The 23,895-nt window shown below is 44.8% G+C and overlaps 1 protein-coding gene across 1 annotated transcript; it reads left to right on the top strand.

The window, feature by feature from the left end:
* Nucleotides 1–6,177: 6,177 nt before the first annotated feature.
* NKRF (NFKB repressing factor) lies at nucleotides 6,178–22,527 on the top strand. Its single transcript, XM_043973894.1, has 3 exons — nucleotides 6,178–6,814; nucleotides 13,143–13,273; nucleotides 20,217–22,527. The coding sequence occupies exons 1-3, from the start codon at nucleotides 6,576–6,578 to the stop codon at nucleotides 22,142–22,144; spliced, it is 2,298 nt and encodes a 765-aa protein (XP_043829829.1). The 5' UTR covers nucleotides 6,178–6,575; the 3' UTR covers nucleotides 22,145–22,527.
* Nucleotides 22,528–23,895: the final 1,368 nt, after the last annotated feature.

Here is a 23,895-nt window from a genome sequence, read left to right as displayed (position 1 = left end):
CTTTCCTAGTTCTCCTAGCTGTCTGACCTTTCCTTCTCTGGTTCTTCATCTGTGTTGAGCCCACTAACCTTAGAAAAACCCAAGACTCTGTCCTGAACTCTCTTCTCTTGTCACCATATGTTTTTTCCTTGAGTGATCTTATCAGCTCCTATGTGTTCAATGATTATCTCTATGTAGATGATTTTCACCTCCATTTAGCCAAGACTAATCTCTCCTAATATCCAGTCGGGAATCACCACTGGCCTTTTGGATATTTTGAAACATTGTCCTGTAGGTATCTCAAACTCAATATGTCCAAAACAGAACTCATCCTCTTCCCAGCCTCCCCTTTTCCCAACTTGCCTCTTTTAAGGATACCTCCACATTCTCCCAGTCAGCCAGGTTCATGACTTACATATTATCCTTGACATCTCTGTGTCTCTCTGTGTCTGTGTCTGTCTCTGTGTGTCTGCCTGTCTGTCTCTGTATGTGTCTATGTGTGTCTGTGTGTCTCTGTCTCTCTGTTTCTCTTTTTCCTTCTTTCCCCTCTCCCCTCCTTTCCCCCCTCTCCCCTCTCTCTTCCTTCCCCCTCTCCCCTCTGCCCCCATCTCTCTCCTTTTCTCTCTCTTTCTTGACAAATTTTGCTGTTGCTTCTTTCACAATGGCTCTTGTATGACCTCTACTCTGGTCTACTGTAGTAGGCTTCTTATTTTGTGAGGCACTTGGGGTTAAGTGACTTGTCCAGGGTCACACAGCTAGTAAGTGTTAAGTGTCTGAGGTCGGATTTGAACTCAGGTCCTACTGAATCCAGGGCCGGTGTTTTATCCACTGCGCCACCTAGTTGCCCCCTGTAGTAGGCTTCTAACTGGACTCCCTGCCTGGCTCTTCTCACTCTAGTCCAAATAGAAAAGTCTCTGTTTGGCATATAGAGCTCTTCACAACCCGGTGCCTTTCTACCTTTCCAGTCTTCTACCACCTTATGCCTCTCCATTCACCCCACAGTCCATCAATAATTGCCATTCCTCACACAGGCCACTCCATCATCTTCCATCTCCTTGTCTTTGTGAAAGCTGTTCCCCCATGCTGGGAACACTCTGCCCCCTCACCCCCACCTCTTGCTTTTGCCAACTTTCTTCAGGACTTGGCTCAAGGTCCCCCTTCCGGAGGAGGCTTTTTTGGCTTCTCCCAGTGGTGAATCCTTTCGATTCTCAGATTACCTTCCATAGACACTGTGTATCTTGTATGTACCTACTTGCTGATGCATTGTTTCCCCAACTAGGAAGGAAACTTCCTGAGAGCTGGACTGCTTTCTTTGTATTTCTGGTGCTCTGCACAGTGATGGATACACAGTTAAGGCTGGATACATTCTTTTTTGACTGCCCTGCCAAAGAGGAGGCAATATTACTTTGGGATTTCAATGCTTTTGTCCCTCAAGGAGGGGGGGCCTCCACCTGGCTGATCACAAGCTTGGCTATTAAACCCACTGGAATGAGCTTGAGGAAATATGAAATGGGGAGGGGGGCACGGGCAGGAGAAGAACACAGACCATTTTCTTCATACCCTCCCCACCCCCCAACACTCAATCCCCCTGGATCCCATCAAGGGAACTGAAGTAGAACAATGAATGCAATGCAGCCAAGCTATATAAAGGCAGAAAGAACTGGAGCGTGAAGTAGGGGGGAAGATCCCATTCCTCTTCTGTCTTTCCCCTCAAGTTCCCATCTCTCTCTCTCTCTCTCTCTCTCTCTCTCTCTCTCTCTCTCTCTCCCTCCCCCCCCCCTTAGGAAGGCTCTGGAAAGCATCCGGAGATTCAGCTGGAGAGAGGTAATTAGCCCTTCTAGAAAACCAATCAAATGTAGCCTCTTCTGCCCCAAGTGAGTAGGGTGTGTCAATCACTTTAGCTCTTGGAATAAGCTGAGGACTGATGGGGGCCAGATGTGCCCTAAACCAGTGGGAGGAGTAAAGTTAGTAGAAAACTGAAGAGTGGAGGGGGAAGGGCTGCCATCGGAACACTATTATTTAAGGCCTCAGTCCTCTCAGCACAATGTGCTCCAGACTCCAGTATAAAAAAAGTCGAATAAATATAAAGTACAGGGGGGCAGCTAGGTGGCTCAGTGGATAAAGCACTGACCCTGGATACAGGAGGACTTGAGTTCAAATCCGGCCTCAGACACTTGACACTTAACTAGCTGTGTGACCCTGGGCAAGTCACTTAACCCTCATTGCCCCTCGAAAAAAAATTAAAGTACAAAGATATAATGGCTATAAATGATTTCTCCCATTAGAATGTAAGAGGGTAGGGACTGTCTTGCTTCTACTGTATTGTCGGTGCCTGGCATAGTACTGGGCACATGGGAGGCACTAAATAAATGCTTTATCTAGCTTCATGACAGGATGGTAGAGCGGAACATGGAGTAGAGCCTTAACTTCCCAAGTTTTGGATTCAGATTCTAACTCTGCTACTCCCTACCCATGTAATTTAGGGTAAGGTCACTTAACTTTTCTGGGCCTTCATTCCCCATATGCAAAATGAGGAGGTGGAGGAGACCTTTCTCAGCGAGGGTCCCTATTGATTTACCGGGAGCAGCCACCCAGCGAGACCTTTCTTTCAGATTACTCCCTCTTTCTAGGAGAAATGGCTTTTTAATACTTTGGTTTCAAGTTTCTAACAAGCCTCAGAGCAAGTATTTATAACCTGTACCCAGACACGTAAATGTACCCAGGGAGTTCCAATGAATCTTTTTAGTTAAGGGACATTAGCCAGGCTCTGTCTTTTCTGCCAGAACAGAGGTTCCCTCTCTGATTCTCATACACTTCCCCCAAGACTTGGGCGATGCAGGCAGGTGGTGGTTGTTGTTGTTTTGACCTAGGCAATCATGTACCTTGACAGTAATTCTTTCTTACTTTCATGGACAATTGCCACTAAATGATTTTGTGATGAAGTGATTTTTGTGATCAACTAGCCATCATTCATGGAAACAGGCCACAGGTACTAAACCTAATGAGGTTTGTTGAAGGATATTCTCTGAAACCAGTAGAGGAGCCAGAAATAAGACAGGGTTCCCAGGTATGTGCCTCTGGTTTGCTCCACCAGCTATCTGAACAGAGGCCTGATCTCTTAGTGGGGAAGGGAGTGGGAAGGGGTGACAGTTCCCCAAATGGCTAGTGGAGGGTTCAGTGGAAACTAAGAGGCTCCCGAGTTTGGGGCACCAAAAGTATCTGACTTTCCACCACAATTCAGCAAGAGCTAAGGCCTCAGATTCATGGGAGACAGGATGGACCAAAACAGTAATAGGTACCTAGTGTTAGCTCCAGGGACTGGCCCCAAATGGCATCTGTGATCTCCCTCTTTGTACAATGAAAAGGTCCCAACTCTAACACACAATTTTCTAGTTCCCAGAGATTCTAAGGTAGTGGGTGGGATTAGTTGGATGGGATGGCCAACTTGGGATCTGAAGGCTCATTTTCTTATTCCAGTTTAGGATGGGAAAATATGTTTAGGATGGAGTTCTGGAAAACAAAACACACAACAAAACGTGGGCAGAAAATAGCATGATCACACTTTGGGAAAGATGAAGAAATCTTCCCAGATTAGATAAAGTAGTGAAATTCTAATTTAATTACTGAGATAAGCTGCTAAACAAATTATAAGAAATTTTCTTTTTGTCTAGATTTACTAGTGCCTAGGGGAATGTCCTTGAAATTAAAGGACAATAGCTTTAAGGAATTACAACTTTCCCTAGATACATTTCTAGCAAAAAATGTTGTAGATATCTTAAAACTCAATTTGTCCCAAACTGAGCTTATTATCTTTCTCCCCCAAACCCCTCAACCCTTTTCTCTTCCTAATTTCATTACTGTTGATAGTACTACCAATATCTCAATCACCCAGGCTCCCAACCTAGGTGTCATCTTCAGCTTCTCCCTCCCTCTCACTGCCCCCTCCATATCCAATCTGTTGCCAAGACTTGATCATTTTATGTTCATAATATCTCTTGTATATGTCCCTTTCTCTCTTCTGACACTGATACCACTCTGGTGCAGGCTCTAATTGATTGCAATGCCCCACTGGTGGATGGATCTTTTTGCCTCAAGTGTTTCCCCATCCTCAACCTTCCACTCTTCCACTTAGTTGTCAAAGTGATCTTTTTTTTTTAGTGAGGCAATTGGGGTTAAGTGACTTGCCCAGGGTCACACAGCTAGTAAGTGTTAAGTGTCTGAGGCTGGATTTGAACTCAGGTACTCCTGAATCCAGGGCCAGTGGTCTATCCACTGTGCCACCTAGCTGCCCCTCAAAGTGATCTTAAAGTCCATGTCTTCCCCCTACTCAATAGACTCCAATGGTTTTCTGTTCAGCTCTTCACAGCCTGCCCCCACCCCTACCCCTTCCAGTTTTCTACCTTACTCACCCTTACACACTCAGATCCATTGATACTGGCCTCCTAGATGTTCCTTGAACAGGGTAATCCCTCTCCCTACTCCATTCATTTTCACTGGCTGTTTCCCATGCCTCTAATTCTCTACCTCCTCATCTCCATCTCCTCAATTCCCAAGCTTCCTTCAAGTCCCAGTTAAAATCCTACTTTCCAGGAAAGGTCTTTCCCGATCTCCTTTGTTATCACCAATTTACCCTGTATATATCTTGTTTGTGCATAGCTGTTTTCCTGTTGTCTCCCCCAAGCTACTTATGAGGAGCTTACAGTCTTTTGACTTTCTTTGTATTCCCAGTAGTTAGCACAGTGCCTGGCTGATAGTAGGCAGTTAACAAGTACTATTAGCTGACTGACTGGCTCTAGCTGGCCACCATGAGCTTGGGATTGGTTTGGTGATGAAAACCTGTGCCCTTCCATGCAGACCCCCAGCTCATGCCTTTCAGTCATGCTGGCCTGATTAGGGAGAGCCTCCCATATATTTTGTCCCATCCACCTAACCACGATTTACTACCATCTTCTTAACCATCTCCCCCTCCCCCAACCCTGTTCTGGACACAGTAATCAAATCTCCTATTCATTTGAGAAAGGATATGTCAGTCCTGGCCCATTTGCTCTTCCTTCACACACACTCCATCTCCCATCTCGATGCTTTTGCACTGGCTTTCCTTCTTCATCTCCACCTCTTAGAATCTCTGGCTTCCATCAAGACTCGGTTCAAATGCCATCTTCTTCAGGAAGCTATTCCCAAGTCCCTTTAGCTGCTAAAGCCTTCTCCTCTAAGGTTAGCTTCTATCTACTCTGCCTGTATTTTTCAGGTACCTATTTCTGTACAACGTAAGTCCCAACTAAAATTCCGTTTTCTACAGAAAGTCTTTTCCAGCCCTTCTTAATTCTAGAGCCATCTCTCAGTTATTTACCATTTATCTTGTATATAGCTTGCTTTGTATATATCTGTTTGGATGTTGTCTCTCCCATTGGATTGACCTCGTTGAGGACAGGGTCTTTTTTTTTTTAAAATCTTTGTGCATGGCATACAGTAGGCACTTAATAAATGTCTGTAGAGGGCGTTCCCTTTATTAGTGCAATTGCAGGGTCAGGTTCTGTATATTCTGTGTATACGTGTGCCTGTTGTCCCTCCTGGAGCGCAGAGTTCATTTTCATGTGTCTCTGTATGGCCAGGGCCTGGCACATAGTGGGTGTTTGATGTATGTTCGCTTGATTTGTTTCTAGGGAGGGAAGAGTGTGGTGTGGCTGGGGTGCTGCGCACGGGAGTCAGGTAGATGTGGGTCCTCCTGCACTCTAAGCCTTCTTCCTCATCTATAAAATGGGGCTCATCCTGCATCCTCTTTCCTAGGATGGTTGGGGGCGGGGAAGAGATCAAGGAGGTAAAGGTCTCTCTTTCTGTCGCATTTCGCAACGTACACTGCGGCAAGTGTCAAAATGAAGCTGGAGGGCTTTAAGCCCCGCCCCGCGGGAGGGCCCACGTGACTGCGGAGATCTAGGGATCTCGCGCGCATGGTCGTCCGCGACCACCACCACTGGCCGCGGGAGGGACACCAGTTGACTCCTTTCCAGGGCGAGGAGGGGGGGGGGGTGCTCCTCTCTAGAACATTCTCCCAAGTTCCTTGAGCCCCACGGCTTGCAGTATAGTGGCGTCACAGCGGGGCGTGATCGGTCGCGGTCGTTTTCCTAATCTCGCGAGACGCTCGGACGAGAGTTTAGGAAGCTGGGTGGAAAGGCGCGCGTGCGCACTGGCGCTCTCGGGCCGCATGCCGAGGAGCAGAGGAAAGCGGATGGTCTCGCGTAGCGTGTGAGTTTGCGTGAAGCAAGGAGGGGGGGCGGTTCTCGAGCCCGTCGCTCTTCTTCCGGCGCACGCGTCCCTGGCTCCCCTGCGCCCTGCCCCTCTCTCCCCCCGCCCCCTGCTCCCAAGCTCCCCTGCTCGCCGTCTCCCCACATCCCCGCTCTTCTCCCCATGTGCCACAACCGTCGGCTCGCCCCGAGACCTCGGCTCGCCGGCCTCCGCTCCCTGCTCTAAGAGTGGTCTCTGGGGACCGCCCCGGCGCCGCAGCCCTCGAGCCCCGCTTCGCAGCCTTCCAGCCTTGCAGCCACCCCCGCTTCGGTCGCTGGCAGTAGCGCGGGTGGCCGCGGAGAGCCGACTCGGAGATGGCGCAGGGTGGCGATGGGCTGCTGCGGGAGGGCGACTTGTTGCCGCCGCCCTCCTCTTCGGTGATGCCGCCCGAGGCCGTGGTGAGCCAGTGGCGCTACAGCCACGAGAGCGACTGGCAGTGGGGGCTGCGGCGCACCTTCATCTGCCGCCACCTGCACAAGTACCCGGGCGCCGCGCTCGATCAGCTGCTGGCGCTCTCGTCCGCCTGGACCAACCACATCTTCCTGGGCTGCAGGTGAGCGGGGCCGGGGCCCGGGGGTCGGCGGGGTCCGGGGAGCCCTCCTTCCCCCTCACTCTCCCTGGCACCCCCTTCCCCCGCTCCCCCTCCCCGCTTCCCCTCTGCGTCTCTCCCCTCGCTCGCCCCCCTCCCTTCCCCCCTCGCTCGCCTCCCTCCTTTTCCCCCTCGATTCCCCCCTCCCTCTCTCCCCTCTGATCGCCCCCTCCTTTTCTCCCCCTCGATTGCCTCCTCCTTCTGTCCCCTCTGTTCGCCCCCTCCTTTCCTCCCCCTCTGATCGCCCCCCTCCTCTCCCCCTCGCTGGCCCCCTCCATCTCCCTCTAGCTCAACCCCTCCTTCTCTCCCCCTTGCTGGCCCCCTCCTTCTCCTCGATGGCTCCCCCTCCTCCTCCCCCTCCTCCCCCTCGCTGGCCTCCTTCTCTCCCCCCTCCTCTCCTCCAGCTTGCCACCCTCCCCTCTTCTCCCACTCCCCGACTCCGCCCCTCCCCTCTACCCGGCTCGCCTCCTCCCCTCCCCCCTCCCCTGTTCACCCCCTCCCCTCTCCCCTGGTCCCTGCCCGGCTCTCCCTCTCGCCCCCCTTCCTTCACCCTCCCATCCTTCTCTCCTTTTTGCCTTCCTCTTCCATTTTCCTTCTCCTCCCATCCTCCTCCTTTTCCCCTTCCATCTTCCTCTTCCATTTCCCCCCTCCCATTTCCCTTTCACTCCCATCCTCCTTTTCCCCTCCCATCTTCCTCTCCCTTCCATCAACCCTTCCATTTTCCTTCCTCTCTCTTCCCCCTCCCATTCTCCTTCCCCTCCCATCCTTTTTTCCTTCCATCTTCCTTTCCCATTCTCCTTCCCCTCCCATCTTCCTCTCCCTTTCTTCAACCCTCCCATTTTCATTCCACTTTCATCTTCCCCATTTTTCCTTTCATCTTCCTCTTCCAATTTTTCCTTTCCCATTTTCTCCTATTTTTACCCCTCCCATCTTCCTCTCCCTTCTTTTAGCCCTCCCATTGTCTTTCCCCTCCCATCCTCTCCATTTTCCTTGCATCTTCCTCTTCCATTTTCACCCCTCCCATTTTCCTTCCTCTCCCTTCTCCTTTTTTCCTTTCCTCTTCCGCTCTTCTCATTTCCCATCTTTTTTCCTTCAAGTTTTATTCTTTTCTTCCCCCTGCCCTCCTGGGGGGTCTAGGGCCCTGGCTCTGACTCCCCTTTGCAGGGACCTTGGTCTCCAGCCACCCTTCTGGCCTTCCGTGGCTTTCTCTTCTCATTGGGAGGGGGAAGGGTGTCTCTCCTTGCACTGCTTAGCCCCTGTCCCTTTGCTGCTCTTGGCTCTCAGGAGCTTGGAAGGTTCCTTCCTCAGCATCCTGGGCCACAACACACACATGGCCTCCTGCTTTTTCCAGTGAAGCTGGCTGAGGAACTGGAAAATCTGCTGTAGAAAAGGATTTCTTTCATTTTTGTCCCAAGTGGGATTCGGTAGCAGCAGCATCCTGCCTGGGGATTGGGCTGCAGGTCTTTTTTTCCTCCACCCCCTTCCTTTTGGGGCCTCCCAGATAGAGGTATTTGGACCATCCCGTTCAATCCAACGGAAACTGCCATGTGGCATTTCATAGGTCGAGTTTTTCTTTAAACTAGCCATGAGCAGCTCCACCCATCAAAATACTAAAACCCCATCTAAGCTAGGCTGAGCATTTTTCTGACTGAAATTTGGCCTTCAGTTAACTCAATGGGACTTTTTTTCCTTAATGAAAAATTGAGTTAACGAGGCATAGGCCGAACAAAATTTCAGCTATCTTGGATTAATGCCAGTGTAAGTTTACCATTCTCCATTGTTGTTAATGGTGCTTCAGTTTGCAACCACCCTCCCAAACGATTTCTCCTTCTGTTCTTCCCGCGCAATATCATTTCTGCCTCAGAGGGATGATCCAGATAAGAAACATCAACCCTATTGAGATGTATTCCATGTAGAAAATGTTACTGAATTGTTCTTTCCTTTGTTGGCTATTTCCAGAGATGAATGAACTAGCTAGCCTCAGGGCTTCAGAGCATCACAAATGCAGAGCCATCTAGGCTGACCCTTTCATTTTACAAATGAGAGAATCAAGGCCCAGGGAACTACAGCCACATGGGCTGTAAGGGACAAAGGCAGGGTTCAAATCCAGATCCCCAGACTCAAGATCGGGGCCACAGTACTTCACTACCTCCTAGAACTTGCTCTTAATAGCCTTAATTAGCCTAATAACAGGAACGAGGAGAGATTCTTTTCTTTTCCTTTCCTTAAGCAAAACATCTTTTATACCTTGCTTGTGAGAGTCCAGTCCCTACGCCTTCTAATTGATGTACATTTCAAACTTATTTAAGTTAAAATGAAGCTGGAATTCTTCCCCCCCCCCCCCAAAAAAAAAAAACATTCCAGGAGGTGGTGAGGTTTGTATTTAAGCCCCCTCGTGGTTTGCAGGTCTAACTATTTTCCTGTGAAATTTTCCTATAAAAGAAGCATAAAGTTTTCTAGTCTGATTTTTGACCCCTAATCTTCATAATCCTCAAACCCGTATGGCTCATATGCCTCAGATTTCACAGGATTATTCAACACAATCATGGTTTTAAAGGATTAGCCCCCAAACTTCCTTCTATGTAAAATATGAACTGCTAGAAAATTCAGATACTGGGAGCTTTCCCCTTGTGGTCTCCTCTTCACGAAAGAGAAACAAAGTGATAACATAGTATCAGGAATTTATTCTGGAAAGACATTTCTTGGATATGTTTGAGGTAAACTGTATTCTTTTCAATATCAACTGTAAGTGTAGCGACTGTCGAACAGTGAGCAGCACTGACTCCCAGCCTGGAGTCCAAAGGCCAGGATTCAGATTTGGTCACTATCTTTCTGACCTTGGGCCAGTCCTTTCCCCTCTCTGGGCCTCAGTTTCTCCCTCTTTAAAACGAGGAGGTTTGAATACATGTCCTCTGAGGTTCTTTCCAGTTCTAGGTCTAGGATCATATGTGTGACCTGGGACAAATCGCTTCCCTCTGCTGGGCCTCAGTTTCCTCCTCTGTAAAATGAGTTGGACTAGGTGGTTTCTCAGATCCCATCCAGCTCTAGATCTAAGATCCCATGATCACTTGATCCTTGGTGTTTGTTTAGATAATGCTCTGGAGGTGCCTTTGGAATCATGAGAGTAATAGCTGTGTTTATTATAGTTTTAGTTAGTTTTAGTGTCTGTGGCATTTTTGCCATATCCTAATTCTTTGACAAATGATATATGTACATATGGGAACTCTGTTACCCAGAATATTCAGTTAGTTAGAAGTTTGTTTCCCTAAGCATTGTTAAAATGCTGTATGTACCAAGCAAGCAGCCCTTTTTGGCCATTAGGTTGTTTGTGAGGAATTTCTTGCTATCGTGAAAGGTGTCTTAAAATGAAATCCAGTAGACTTTTCTGCCTTGGTTATTTATTATGAACATCTCTGCTATACTAGTCTAAAAGTGGTCCTAGGTGGTAGATGTCGGCCAGGGATAGGTTGTGAAATTAACAATTGGTCTAGCAGGCCAGGTGGATGAGTCCCCTTGCTGATAAAGTAAGTGGGGGAGCTTTGGAAAGTGTTTTCCTCTTTCAAATCTGGGAGTTCTTGATCATTTCAGAAGAGGTAGGTTCATTACTTAAAAGGCCAATCCTGAATAATTCCAGTGACTTCCCTTATTGGTAGCTTGGCTACATACGTTTTGGTTCGGTTTCTGGCAGGAGTCTGTAAATAGTTTTGAACAAGTAATTCTGTGACTGCAAACCCTAACCTCTGCTTAATTTTCAAGTGCCAACTCTCATTTACTTGGTTGGACCTCTTGGAGCAATTTAATCCTTTCTGCATTTCTTTGGTAAGCCATTCCTAGTCAAACTATGAAATCCTCTCTCTGCATCTTGTTGTATCCTCATTTTTGCTTATGCTATTGATTCTCTTGGTATATTGAACATGCTAAACTCCAGGCACACTGGCAAATCCTAGGGTTGTTGAATTTTGAACGGCTTAAACACATGAATTTTAAAAATCACAGTACATTGCATTCTTCTAGAATATCTATCATCTTTTTTCTTGTACACTGCTGACTTGTACATGCTGCTGAATGGTATGTGTGTGTGTGTGTGTGTGTGTGTGTGTGTGTGTGTGTGTGTGTGTGTGTTCCAGATCCCAGAATGGAAGGTACTGTAGGGCGAATGTCCCAGTTTGCATGTGTTTGTTTAGAAGTATGTCTCTTGTTTGACTTAGCAGTATATGGCAAATCAGCATTTCAAACTGGACTGAGGACTTTTCAGAGGCTTTTTATTTGGTTTAAAGGAAAAGGGGTTTCTAGCCAAAGCTATACAGGTTTTCAAGTGCTCTGTCCTAAATCAAACCCCCCCCCTCTTGGTAGAGAGAGACACCCCACTTGTTACATCACCACATCCTTGAGTGAGTGTGGAGGCAAGATAGACAATGGAGGGGACCAAAGGTTTTCTCACTTGCTTCAGTTTCAGATTTGTAGGTACACTGATTTGCTTTCCTGTGGAAACTAAAAGTAAATAGCAATATGTTTTGGAATAATGTCATCCATGATGGTATTTGAAGTCTTCTTTGGTAAAGTTTTAAGTACTGTGCCCAGTAATTTCTGACACTGGGGGGTGGGGGGCTAGGTTTCCTTGGTAAGTAGCCACAGAGGAAGCTGCTGCTTGGGCCGTGGTTCCCCACCCCCTCCCCATATCAACCTCATAAGTCAAGATTAACTGCAGCAACTCTGCAAATGAAGAAGTGAAAATAATGCAAAAAGTAATTGAGAGGCATTCTTTTGAGCTACCAGAGGGATCACTAGGTAAACTATTCCTGCTAACTAGGTGCTAGGTAAGCTTTAAAAACCAACAACCTTAATTACTGATCTATTGTTTTTCCATCACCTTCATTTCTAAATCTATCCTCCACTCTCCAGTTTGTAACAAAGTTTATAAAAGAAAAGGAGGGGGGGGGGGAAAGAGAGCAGTTCCTTCCAATTACCCAATATATGCCAAGTTCCACATGCAGAGCTCCCCACCCCCACCCCATCCTGCAGAACAGGGAAGGAAGCTCATTTTCTCCTCTCTTTCTGGCCAACCTTGATCATTACAATTACCAAGTGTTAAATAAACTCTTAAGTAGCTTCCTATTAAAGGATGAAGAAACTGACTCTATTTCCATCCTACATCGAGGTATATTTGTCTCTGATTAGAATGTGCTTGGGTTTCATAGCAGTGAATGAAGCAGTTCTCACTAATTGGTCCCCACATAGCATTGCAGGAAAAGAAAAAATAAAGAAATGGGCAAACGCGTGCAGAGGGTCCTGCAGAGAGCACGTGTATGTTGGAATTGGATGGCCCAAAAGGCCAGTTTTGCGGTCATGACTGTTTACGGCCCTAGATTCTGATAGTGGATATAAGGACGGTGAAAGAAGGCAGCTCCCTCCACTTGAAGTTGTCTGGGCTTTTCCTATCCTCCTCTGCTTTCTTCACACCTTGAAAATCTGACCCTCAAATATCTGATTTGTAATTGATCCCACAATATATAACTTGCTATGGTTCCCCAAGTTCAGATAGAGTAAATGTCCTATTTAATCCATCTATTCAGAGTAGATAGTGAAGTCACAGGAGGTATGGAAATATGCCACCCCAGTAGCTGCCAGGAGGCAGTGCTGGTGGGTTTGTATCAAAGCATTTTTCCTCCTGGAATAGTTGGGGGGGGAGTTACCCAGAACCACCCAGAGGGAAGGCTAGCACAGTGGAACCAATACCAGCCTGGTACAGAGGGTGAACTTGGCCAGATGGGGAGCTCTGGAGTAGACAGTGATGTTTAAAGGTATCAAGGAGAGGACTTAAGCAGACGGGGAGGGTCCTGCTCCTTTTAACTTTGGGAAGAACAATTCCAAAACAAGTGACTAGCCCTGAGCAGGTTCTCAGTAAGCTCTGCTGAGGGACCTTTACAGGCTTATCTGTGTACTGACTTCTCTGCTTTGCTTGGAAAAGGGGCTGTTGGGTCTGAGGAGCATGCTATGCCAGAAATGACAAGTTCTCACTCTCATTCAAATTCAGCACCTGCACTTGCCATCCATTTAAAAAAAATTCTCCCCAAGGGACAGCATTGGTTCCATGACCAATCATGGGACCCCAAGGTAAGAGTGGGAAGCAGTTATGTGTCAGAACTTAGAGCCAATGTAGGCATGGCCATTTCTGAAACCCTCTTCATAGTTTTCCATCCATGGCGTACAACAGCAATAGCCCATTTAGAAGTTTTGGAGTTAGTTTAATTCTTACGTGTTTTAACATCATCTTTTATTACTTCAAACATAGGTATAGCCCACAGTTGATGGAAAAAATTTTCAAGATGGCTGAAGGTATTGATATTGGGGAGATGCCTTCACATGAACTGGTATTGCCTAATGCTCCCAAAGCTCAAAAACGTCCCCCCTCGCCTTGTGCTGGTGAGTATATTTCCTTTTCCTCGATGTGTGATCTGAAGAAACCTGAGGTCTCTGCTTCATTTGGTAAAATGAGGGTGATACTTAATTCTTGTAAGTTACTTTCAAACTTGGGACCTGAGAGTTCTGTTAGTTCTGTTATCCTTCATTTATTAACAGTTTAAGGAGAACAGGCACTTAATAGAACATTAAAAAAATATCCTAGACCTCACTGAGGCCCATGGAATGAGATCCACCTTTATAAAGAAAAACCTTAAAGTCATACTGAAATCAAATCCCCCAAGATGGAGCTTGCTCATGATGGCGCACACACACACTCTGTCGATGCTCTTGCATTGTAGCGGGTGACCAGGGCCCTTTACTCAGGCCCTAGTCTGTGCAGAGCACTGTGCAGGGCTGGGCTGGGCTGGGCTGGGCAGGGCTGGGCTGGGGAATGCCAGGTTTAGGTATGACAGGATTCCTGGCTTCAGGGGGCTTCCCCACTGCTGCCACCTTAGGTCAAGATCCCATTACTTCTTGCCTAGATAATTGCAATAGCTTTTCCCTAACTTCTCTCTGTGCCTGACCCCTTCCAGTCCAGCCTATCCATCACTGCCAGAATCATCTTCCTAATGTACTGCTAACTGCTCAAAAACCTTCTGCCTGTCCAATTGAATCCAAACTCTTTAGCCTGGCATTCATTATACTCTGAACGGCTCTGACCCCAGGCTCTTTTTCTGGCCTTATCTTTCTCTACTCCCCTTTTGCTCAGGTTGCTTTTCACATCTCTGGTTCTATTCCAGCTGTACTACTGCCCATTCCCCAAACGGGCAAGCCCAATGCTGCTACATCCCCATAGGCCCACCTGCCGGCACCTTCAGCTGCCCACTTGCTGCTTGCCCTGCTCTGATCTGCCTAGCCTGATATATGTCATAGCTCCTGCCTCTGGACTTGAAGAGCATTTGCTTTCCACCTCCTTCACGCACTTAGCTTCTTAAAATGATCTCTCTCTATATACATAGGCTATCTCCCTCACTCCATGGTCATTTCCTCAAAGGTGGGTCTGGCTTGGCATTTTTGTATCTTTACACCACTCAGCCCCTGACCCAGCACAGTGCTTTGCACAGATGAGGTAATCGGCATTCGTGCACAAATGTAAAGTGTAATATACTATATACCTATATCTCTAAATGAAGATCTCTGGAGCAGGTTCTTCTGTAGTTTTAACTTTGGCACCCTCATTTTCCTAATCCAGCCATGTTATTCTTTTTTTCTCCTCAAAATAAAATGGATTCTGTTTCTGGATGATGGATCAGGACCGAGATCATTTCTGAAAACAGACTTTGAGGCAGGGGTTAGAAATTGACAGTTTTCTCTTAAGAATTCTCTTAGGAAAAACATTTTCTTCATTATGACTAATGATCAGTGATAAAGAAGACTCGTGCTCCTCACTTTTTCCCTTTGGGTGGACCTTTGATCTCATTGATTTGGTGCTGCCCCCAACAAACAGTACACAGATTAGTAACTGCTTCTGTGTAGTTCTTGATTCTGTCTTCCCTGGAGAATTTAATTTAGCCAATAAACCATCTTCTGGTTCTCTTAATATGTCAAGGGTACCATGATAGCTGTGGGATTCTCTCCATCTATTGTGTCCCATTCTCCTTAGACTGGTCCATCTTCAACACACACACACACACACACACACACACACACTCCTGATGCTGTTTTTATACCACTTGTATAAAATCATTGGTGCAGCTTGCTTTCAACCTCTCCTATTTAAAAATCAGCAGTTAAATGAAATGACAATCCATAATGTTACAGTACTTAAAAGTTTTAGTTGTTTAGCTTTCTTTCCTATATCAAAGCAATTGGGATGTGTGGATATAGTATGAAGTCTTACTTATTCAGTAAGACTGGCCAAACAACTAATTAAGGGGCAAAAATTATTCATCTTGATTTCTAAAAAGCCGTTTAAATGGACAGACTTAGCAAGTCCCAGTAACTGCTTCTGCTGATTTTTAAAAGATAACAGCCTAGAGCTCTTAAAAATGTACCTACTTCTTTAGCCTGCAGGTTGCTGTGAAAATACAAACCTACAGAGAGTCTCTGGATGGGAAATCTGCCCCATACTAACCAAAGCCTTCTTACCTTCATAGCTCTGGAATAGGAGAATTGGGGTAAATGTGTTAACTGAAAATTCTAGCTCTAGAATAATTTGAAGTTGAAAAGAATATTTTGCTCTTCTTGACTCCCTGCTTTATATTGTACTGATCGGTTTATCACCCCAGTAGACTCCGGGCTCCTTGACAACTGGAACTTTGGCCTCTTCCGATATCTTGCGCATAATAGGAGTTTTAACAGATGCTTGAATGGAAAGAACCAGAGCCGAGACTAGCTGTGTGGCCTTGGGGAAGCTCTGTAGCCTTTCTGGGCCCCAAATTTCTTCATCTGCAAAAATGAAGGGATCTCTTTCCCAGCTCTTTAGACAACACCACAAATTGATTCTTTACCTTTCACATGTTGATGAATTAGTCACAAAGAACAGAGCCAGAAGGCTTTGAACTTGGACATTGGACCCATTCGACACTATAGGAAGCTGACCAAAATACGTCTGTGAAAGTCTGTTAACACCTAAGTTAGATTTTCCCCGTTGATATTTGACTTAAGACTGCTTTTTTTTTCTTTATGAAATTGTAAAACACAGGCAGGTATTTTACCACTACCATCCCGCCCAGACCCATGGTTAAACAAGATAGCAAGTGTCAAAGGAGAGAATAGGGTCACAAGGTCTCAAATATTACAACTTCTCTACTTTTTGAATGGGGTTCTGGATCTCTTTGCCCAAGCCTGATAAAGTCAATATAATAAGATCATCTTAATTGATTAATTCCGTCCTGGCAGATAATGAATTCCTGAGTGCTAGTCAAATAGGTGTCTCTTTTAGGTAGCAAGAGCCTAAATGAAAAAACTATTTGAATATCGCTGGACAAGCCTGGCCCTGTTAATTTTCTTTAGGGTTAGGAACAATGGCCCCTTGATTTGTGTGTGTGCAACACATGTGGCTATTGCCTACTAGAGGTGTCCCCAGCCAGAAACAGTCTCTCCCTCTTCTTAAGTGCCATGACATTTTATTTGTATGGCTCTGGTGCTATACATTTTAGGTATCTGTGTACATCTTTTCTCCTCTGGCAAGCTCTTGAGGGCAGGATTCAACAGGTATTTATTATAAGCTTTTTATGCATCACTGGAAATACAGAAATGAAATCATCCTTGCTCTCAAGTAACTTCCATTGTACTTGGGGTAAAGAGACATGTACACAGATAAGTAAAGATGAAAAATATACAACTTTAAAGACCAAGATAATTGGAGGAAAGGGACGAGCAACCACAAAGGGAATCCCCAAAGGCCTCTTGGAGGTGAGCCTTGAAGTTCCCCAAAGGTGGAGATGAGGAAGGAGGAGAGCATTCCAGGTGTAGGGGCATGCAGCAGCGTGTCATGTGCACGGAACAGTAAGTAGGCCAGGATGGCCAGATTGTTGGGTGGGGAGGAGAGATGAGGCAGAGCCAGACTGTGAGGGACTTTCAATATTGATTTGAGAAAGAGGGAGCCATCCAAGCTTCTTGAGAGTCCCACAGTCAGAACTGGGATGTAGAGACACCAGTTGGGCAGTCATGTGGAGAACCGGAGTGGGGAAAGACTGGAGGCAATGACAGTAATGCATGCTGAGGGAATGTTGGGGCCTGAACTAGGGTGGTGGCCATGTGAGTGGACAGATGCGGAAGGCAAATCTGCTTCAGGGGAACTTGGGTGTGTGTGCTAATGAAGTGAGAAGGGGAATGACAACTCAAGAGTTGAAGATTCCCTTTCCCTCCCTCCCTCTCCCCCTCCCTCCTTCCCTCCCTTCCCCCTTCCCCCAATCAGCTTGCCCCAGCACTTCTCCAGGACGTGCTCCTAGCAAGAAGGACAAAGAACTGAGGATCTCACTGCCAGCGAGCACCCAGCAAGAATGAAGAATAGGGAGAATTTTGCAGTGACCTGCATAGGGTATATATATAATGTTTGTATTTCTGTCACAGCCAAGTGACTATGTCTGGTTTTTTGTGTCCCCATTAGCACCTGGCACATAGTAGGTGATCTATCTTTGTGAAGTTAACACCGCCATTCAACAGGCCTCCTGGCAGTCTTGATGTGCCTCGGCCCAAGGCCTTCCTTACTCTCGGTTTTCTAGCTGTTAAAGGGTTTGTGGGCCCTGGAGAACGTAGATACAAGGTGGGGGGGTGGGGGGGTAGGGGGGGCGGGAGGATGCTTAAGCACAACCAGCAAGGTGGGTGAATGTTATAAAGAAAACCCAGACCAAGGATGGTGATAATAAAAGAGATCACTCTTAAGGTGTATAGAGCACTCGCTACATATTGCCAGATTTGAGCTATACAACCACCCCTTGAGGTAGGTACTACAGAGATTTCTTACACATTTTAATTTCCTTTACCCTAAATACACAAACTCCCCTACAACCCCATCCCAGCCCCAAACAGTTAAATAACTGGTAAACTCCACATCACTTTTGTAGCTGTTGACAGAAAGGATATAGCCTATAACTTTGATATGGTACCGATATTGTCAGTTAACATTTGACCCAAGGTAGTTGCTTTGTTTTGCTTTTTAATGTTGACTTTTACATTACTTTGGGTGATATTGTTCCCATTTTACAGGTGAGGAAACTGAGGCTTAGAGAGGCTAAGTGACTTTCCCAAGGTCACACAGCTAGTAAATGTCAGAGGCAGGATTCAAACTCAGTTCTCTTCTGACTCCTAAGGCCAACGTTCTTTCCACTCCACCAAGCTGCCTCTCTACTGGACTCTGAATTACCAGCATCTTGGAGTCTTCATCAGAGGCAAAAGGGAATGATTCAAGTTGGGGAAAAGAGGGGGCCAGCCTGGTGGAACTGTGCTCAGGTTGGGCGAGCCATAGGCTGGAAGAAGCTGAACGTGATGGAACACATGCTCTTTTTGCTTCCAACAGCTCCAAGGAATAGGCTTCCAGTAACTGGAGCAGATCCAGTCCCCCTCACATGGGGAACGTGTTGGGAAAGGGAAACCAGGGCAAAAGCTGCCACTGAGGGTTGGGGGTTGAGTAGAGAACAAGGATACTGGAAACGGGGTTTTGCCCAAGGCTTAATCAGACATAAACTATCCAGAGAGATAATTTTTCCTGTTTGGATCCCCTCGGTGGTTCAATGATCTGATTCAGTCTTGAGACAATTAGGTTGTTCAAAAGAAGGTCTGAAAAGTTAATCAACTTAAGTTTATTCCAAATGTGTGCAGACTGTACAGGTAAAATATGGTAATAGAAAATCATGAGAGTGATTAAGATCAAACATTAAGTGGTGGATCTCTGGAAAGGGCTATGATCTAAATTGGTGGCAGAAAGATTCAGATCAAAGAAACCATGGAGCCTTCGAAGTCAAAAAAGGAATGTATTTCATTGATTTGGAGGTACATAGATCAGACTTACTGTATATTGAATTTATATCGATTGATAGTCCTTCATTAACCAACATCACAGAATTTAAACATGAAAAATGAATACTTTTCCCTGTAAAAATGACCCCAAATCTAGGTTATATAGAGGGTGCTCTTGTGTTAATTCTGTACTCCCACCTGGATTTAAAGAAGTCTAGCTCTTGGGGAGGGGAGGGGGGTCACTTCATTCCTCTCAGTCCAGGCAGATGAAAGAGTCTCACAAGGTAGTCCAAATAATGAATGGCCTTCCCTTTGAAAAGGTGACATCACCTTCCTAGTACAGAGATACAGCATATTACATTATAGTTCTTTATACCAGTGAATAACCACTGGGTGTCTCCTTTCTTTAGACTTTCACATTCCTTCTATGTCAAGCCACGATTGGGTACATGGTACACTGTTGTCCTTAGCGTTTCATTGACTTTTGGAGGTGTGGTATTAAGATTCATTATATATGTGTGTGTGTGTGTGTATACACACACGCGTGCACACACATTTATGTTTATATATATATACACACACACACACATACACATATTTTTAGCCATTATTAATAGTGCATCTTCTGTTACCATTTCACAACCATTTATTATTTTGGCTATATTATGTTGACCCCCTCCAGACCTCACCACTAAATTATTTATAAATTATGGTAGACATAGAATGTCAAAACTGGAAGGACCCTTAGAAACAATCTCATTCAAGCCCTCAACCAGAATCTAGGTCTCTTAATATCCAGTCTAGTGTTGTTTTCATTGCCTTCCATGTACAGAACTCTTAATTGGAACTGTTAACTGTCATGTTTGGTGGACTAGATTCTAGATTGGAGGACAGCAAGCTATGACTTTTTTTTAAAGATCAAGCAGGGTTTGGGAATTGAATGCTTTGTATTTTGCCACTCCTGTCATAAAATACAAAGTAAAAACGAGACGCTCTCTGGTTGGGGATGCTGAAGAGATAGGGGTTGGTAAGGGGTTCCTACCAGCTTCTGATATCCTGTGTGTCTTAGTACTGCCTGGGCTGAGATGATGGGAGTGGTTTATTTAGCAACTGGGCTCTAGTGAGATTTTCTTTAACTTGGGTAGATGTTTCTAATCTATTGTAATACTAATAAGTGCCTCTTCAGATCAGTAGTTTGTGTTTTTTTCTATCTTGTTGCATTCCCCCTACACAGAAGAATTAAGTTGACCTGTGTAACACTGTTACCATTTCCTTGGAGGTAAGCCAAGTCTTGTCAGCTGTGAAACTAAAGACCTTTTTGAATAGTCTATTAATGAAACATCCATCTCTTAATCCAAAAATGTGTTAAAGTTGAAAAACCTGAAATAAGCTATTGAAGATTCTCTTTTGAATCACAACATCACAGCTACCTGTAGTATGGTGTTTGGGGAATGATACTTGAAATTCTTTTCTTTAACTATAAATTTCACTCATTCCATAGGTCAAATCCCTCCCAAAAAGCAAGCTGCTTCCAGACTCCAGGTGAAACCTCGTTTTGAACCTGTACACTTTGTAGCTAGTAGTAATAAAGATGAAAGAATGGAAGATCCTTCAGACACCCAAACACAGCAAGCAGACTCTACCATGACGCCGTTAGACACCTACCAAGATGATGTTAACAGCAGTTCCCAAGATCAAAAGTCTCAGTATTCCGAAACAAGTTGTGCTCTCGCTAATAACCAGACTGCAAGTACCAGCATGTTATCAGATAGTGTGACCCCTGCCCTAAGTGGTACCTCCCGTCCTCCTCCATCCTCTCAGTCAGCTGCTGCTGCTCCCCCATCAGTAAAATTTTCAGAATCAGAGGTAGCTGGCAAGCAACAGTTTATTGAAAGACTTTCTGCAGTTATTTGCAAGAGCCTGTCAGGGATGAATCTTGGAGCTGATAAAATCAATTATACATATATGTTAACTCGTTGCATTCAGGCATGTAAGACAAATCCTGAGTATATATATGCCTCTTTAAAAGAAATCCCCCCTGTTGACATCCCCAGAAGTAAGAAACTTTTAATTGACGGCTTTGCTTGTGAAGTTAGATGCCAGAGTATCTACCTGACTACAGGTTACGCTGGCAGCAAAAATGGCTCTAGGGATCGAGCTACTGAGCAGGCCATAAAGCTCTTGCAAAAATCTGTTGAGGTTAGAGTAATTAGGAGGAAATTCAAACATATTTATCAAGATGACCTTGTGGTGTGTCAGATTGGCGTATCCTCATATGATTTTCCTCCAGCCTTGAAAGCCCCAGAAGATCTCTCTGTCAAGAACGGAGCTGAGCAGTCAGACTCTGCTTCCAGTTCCAAACATTGGACCAATTTCGTCCTCATAGAAAACGCAAATGATGCTATTGGAATCCTAAACAATTCCGCCTCATTCAACAAAATGACAATCGAATACAAGCATGAGATGATGCCAAACCGCACGTGGCGCTGTCAGGTGTTTTTGCAAGGGCACTGCTTAGCTGAAGGTTATGGAAGCAAAAAAATAAGCAAACATGCAGCTGCTTCTAAAGCATTGAAAATTCTTCAAAAGACACAATCTGATACCCCAGTTGTCCAAGCTACACAGGTTCAAACAGTAGGCTATTCACCTAAGGGATCTGGAAACAAAGATTTAAAGGATCTTGTAATTTATGAGAACTCTTCCAACCCTGTATGCACACTAAATGATACGGCTCAGTTCAACAAAATGACTGTCAAATATGTTTTTGAAAGGCTGACAGACTCAAGGTGGAAATGCAAGGTGATTCTAGAGGATGAATTCATCACCGAAGCAGTTGGGGTGAAAAAGTTTGTCAAGCATGCAGCTGCAGAAGAAGCTGTGAAGATCCTTAAAAAGACACAGCCAACTGTCATTAACAACCTGAAGAAAGGTACCATTGAGGATGTGATTTCAAGAAATGAGATTCGGGGTCGCTCAGCAGAAGAAGCTTATAAACAAGAAATCAAAGAGGATAACATTGGGAATCGGCTCTTAAGAAAAATGGGTTGGACAGGGGGTGGGTTAGGGAAGTGTGGGGAGGGTATCCGCGAACCCATCTCTGTCAAAGAGCAGCATAAACGGGAAGGGCTTGGCCTTGATGTAGAGAGAGGGAATAAAATTGCCAAGAAAGATATTGAACAGATCATCAGAAATTATGCACGGTCGGAGAGCCACACCGATTTAACTTTTTCTACGGAGCTTACCAATGATGAAAGGAAACAAATACATCAGATTGCCCAGAAGTATGGTCTTAGGAGCAAATCTCATGGAATAGGCCGTGAAAGATATTTGGTGGTAGGTAGAAAAAGGCGTAAGGAAGATTTATTAGATCAGCTCAAACAGGAAGGCCATGTCGGACATTATGAACTTGTTATGCCTCAAGCAAATTGAGACCAAAATGATCATGTAAACACTTCCTAACATTTTGTGACACAAATTAGAAATGTTGCATTTTCTGGTCGTAGAAAATATTCATTCTAAAGTGTTGTAAAACTTTGCTCTTTTTACGTATGCTTTTGTAGGAAGGCTCCTGTTCAAGTTGTACTAGTATATAGTCCAGAAGACAATTGTCCTTGATGTCATTGATGTTACTAGTTATTTTATATTGTGATGTGATCATGTGATAAAAAATACACCCAAATGTACCCTTTCCCTTTGAAGTATACCTTGTATTTTGCCCTACAAGAATTTTTAATTTGTTTTAAAGAGCAAAGCGATTTGGAATAAATGTGCTAATAATGATAACTACAATAAAACAACAACTGTCAACAACACTTTGTCTTTGAGCTTGTACTTTGTGCTAAGGTGATTTAAAATTTTTAAATTTCTTTTTTAAACATGCTTTGTATAAAAAAGCATCAGCCAGTAATCCATATAATTTAACCTAGTCACCATGTTGTCTAGAATGAGGTAGTTACCGAATCCTCTTAAGTGTACAGTTAAGGGAGTTTTTGAGAATTGACATTTTATAGGAAAACAGCACTTGAGAGAGAACCATAGAAAGAATTCTTTAATATATGAAAAATCAGAGCTCAGGAAAGTAAGCTTGAATGATTTGTATTCATTACATATCCACAGATAGCCATGAAGCAGATGAACACCCCTTCCCTTGAAAAGGGCAATTTGATACTGTATCTCTAGCCTTTATTTTTCACGTATTCCTAAAGGAATGTTTTTTGAGTGGTAAATCCTATAAAACCAGCAGGAGCTCACCTGGGAAATGGACAGGTTGTTTTTGAAGCATTAAGATATTTTAAACACTTGAACAACTTTGTACCAGAATGGTCATTTATCCTTGGAAGTATCCATCACACAACTTTCTCTTTGGATCGAGGCAATGTATTTAGACTATTATTGAAACTTTTTTTTTTTTGGACTCTACAGGTTGTAACCTTAAATCCATAATGTGAATAACAGAGATAAAGTATCATTCAGGACAATGAGGTATTGAGCTAAAATAGAACCATGATTGTCTTTAGTCTGACTGTTGTGTACCTATCTAACTTTGCACTTCATCAGAAGTCGCTAGTCCATGGTAGGGGGGGGTGGTGGTGGTGGTGGTGGTGGTGGTGGTGTGGTTTGTTTTATTTGTTTTTTACTTTTTCACAGATGAATGTATTCAATTGCTATTCATACCTACCATGTCCTGTGTGGTCCTCAACTACTAACCACCCTCCTTCCAGAGGATCTGGCCTCTCTCCCTTCTACCCTTTCTGATAGGAAGAAAACAAAAGTGAGTTTCACTGTTTGCTAAGAGCATAGATTGGCTTCCCTGTTTTCTGTAGAAAGCCAGTGAATGTTACTCCTTAATGCCATGGCTAAGAATCTTTGTTTTGTTTTTTTGGTGTTTTTTTTTCCCCATGGCTAAGAATCTTAAAGGCACCTTATAGTTGTACTCCTTTAGTGAGTAGAACAAACTTCTGGTTTTCCTTTTTTGCTAAAATGTTGAGTTTCTGAATCAAAGTGTCTGGAAATTTAGAAGAAACAACTTTGAGTTTTTCCTTCCTGCTCCCCCAAATCCTAAGATGCTAGGAATTGGGAACAGGAAAGACACCAGCAATTATTCCAACTCTTCTTTTTTGGGAGGAGGGGGGAGGCAATTGGGGTTAAGTGATTTGTCCAGGCTCACACAGCAAGTAAGT

The sequence above is a fragment of the Dromiciops gliroides genome, chromosome X (assembly GCF_019393635.1).
Source record: "Dromiciops gliroides isolate mDroGli1 chromosome X, mDroGli1.pri, whole genome shotgun sequence".
Classification (NCBI taxonomy): Eukaryota; Metazoa; Chordata; class Mammalia; order Microbiotheria; family Microbiotheriidae; genus Dromiciops; species Dromiciops gliroides.
This window is presented reverse-complemented; position numbering and strand designations above follow the sequence as displayed.

What these genes read in the sequence shown, in the direction of transcription:
- NKRF (XM_043973894.1), top strand. Translation starts at nt 6,576, where the DNA reads ATGGCGCAGGGTGGCGATGGGCTGCTGCGGGAGGGCGACTTGTTGCCG. An exon ending in CACATCTTCCTGGGCTGCAG is followed by an intron (nt 6,815 to 13,142) that starts GTGAGCGGGGCC and finishes CTTCAAACATAG; the next exon opens with GTATAGCCCACAGTTGATGG. An exon ending in TCCCCCCTCGCCTTGTGCTG is followed by an intron (nt 13,274 to 20,216) that starts GTGAGTATATTT and finishes CTCATTCCATAG; the next exon opens with GTCAAATCCCTCCCAAAAAG.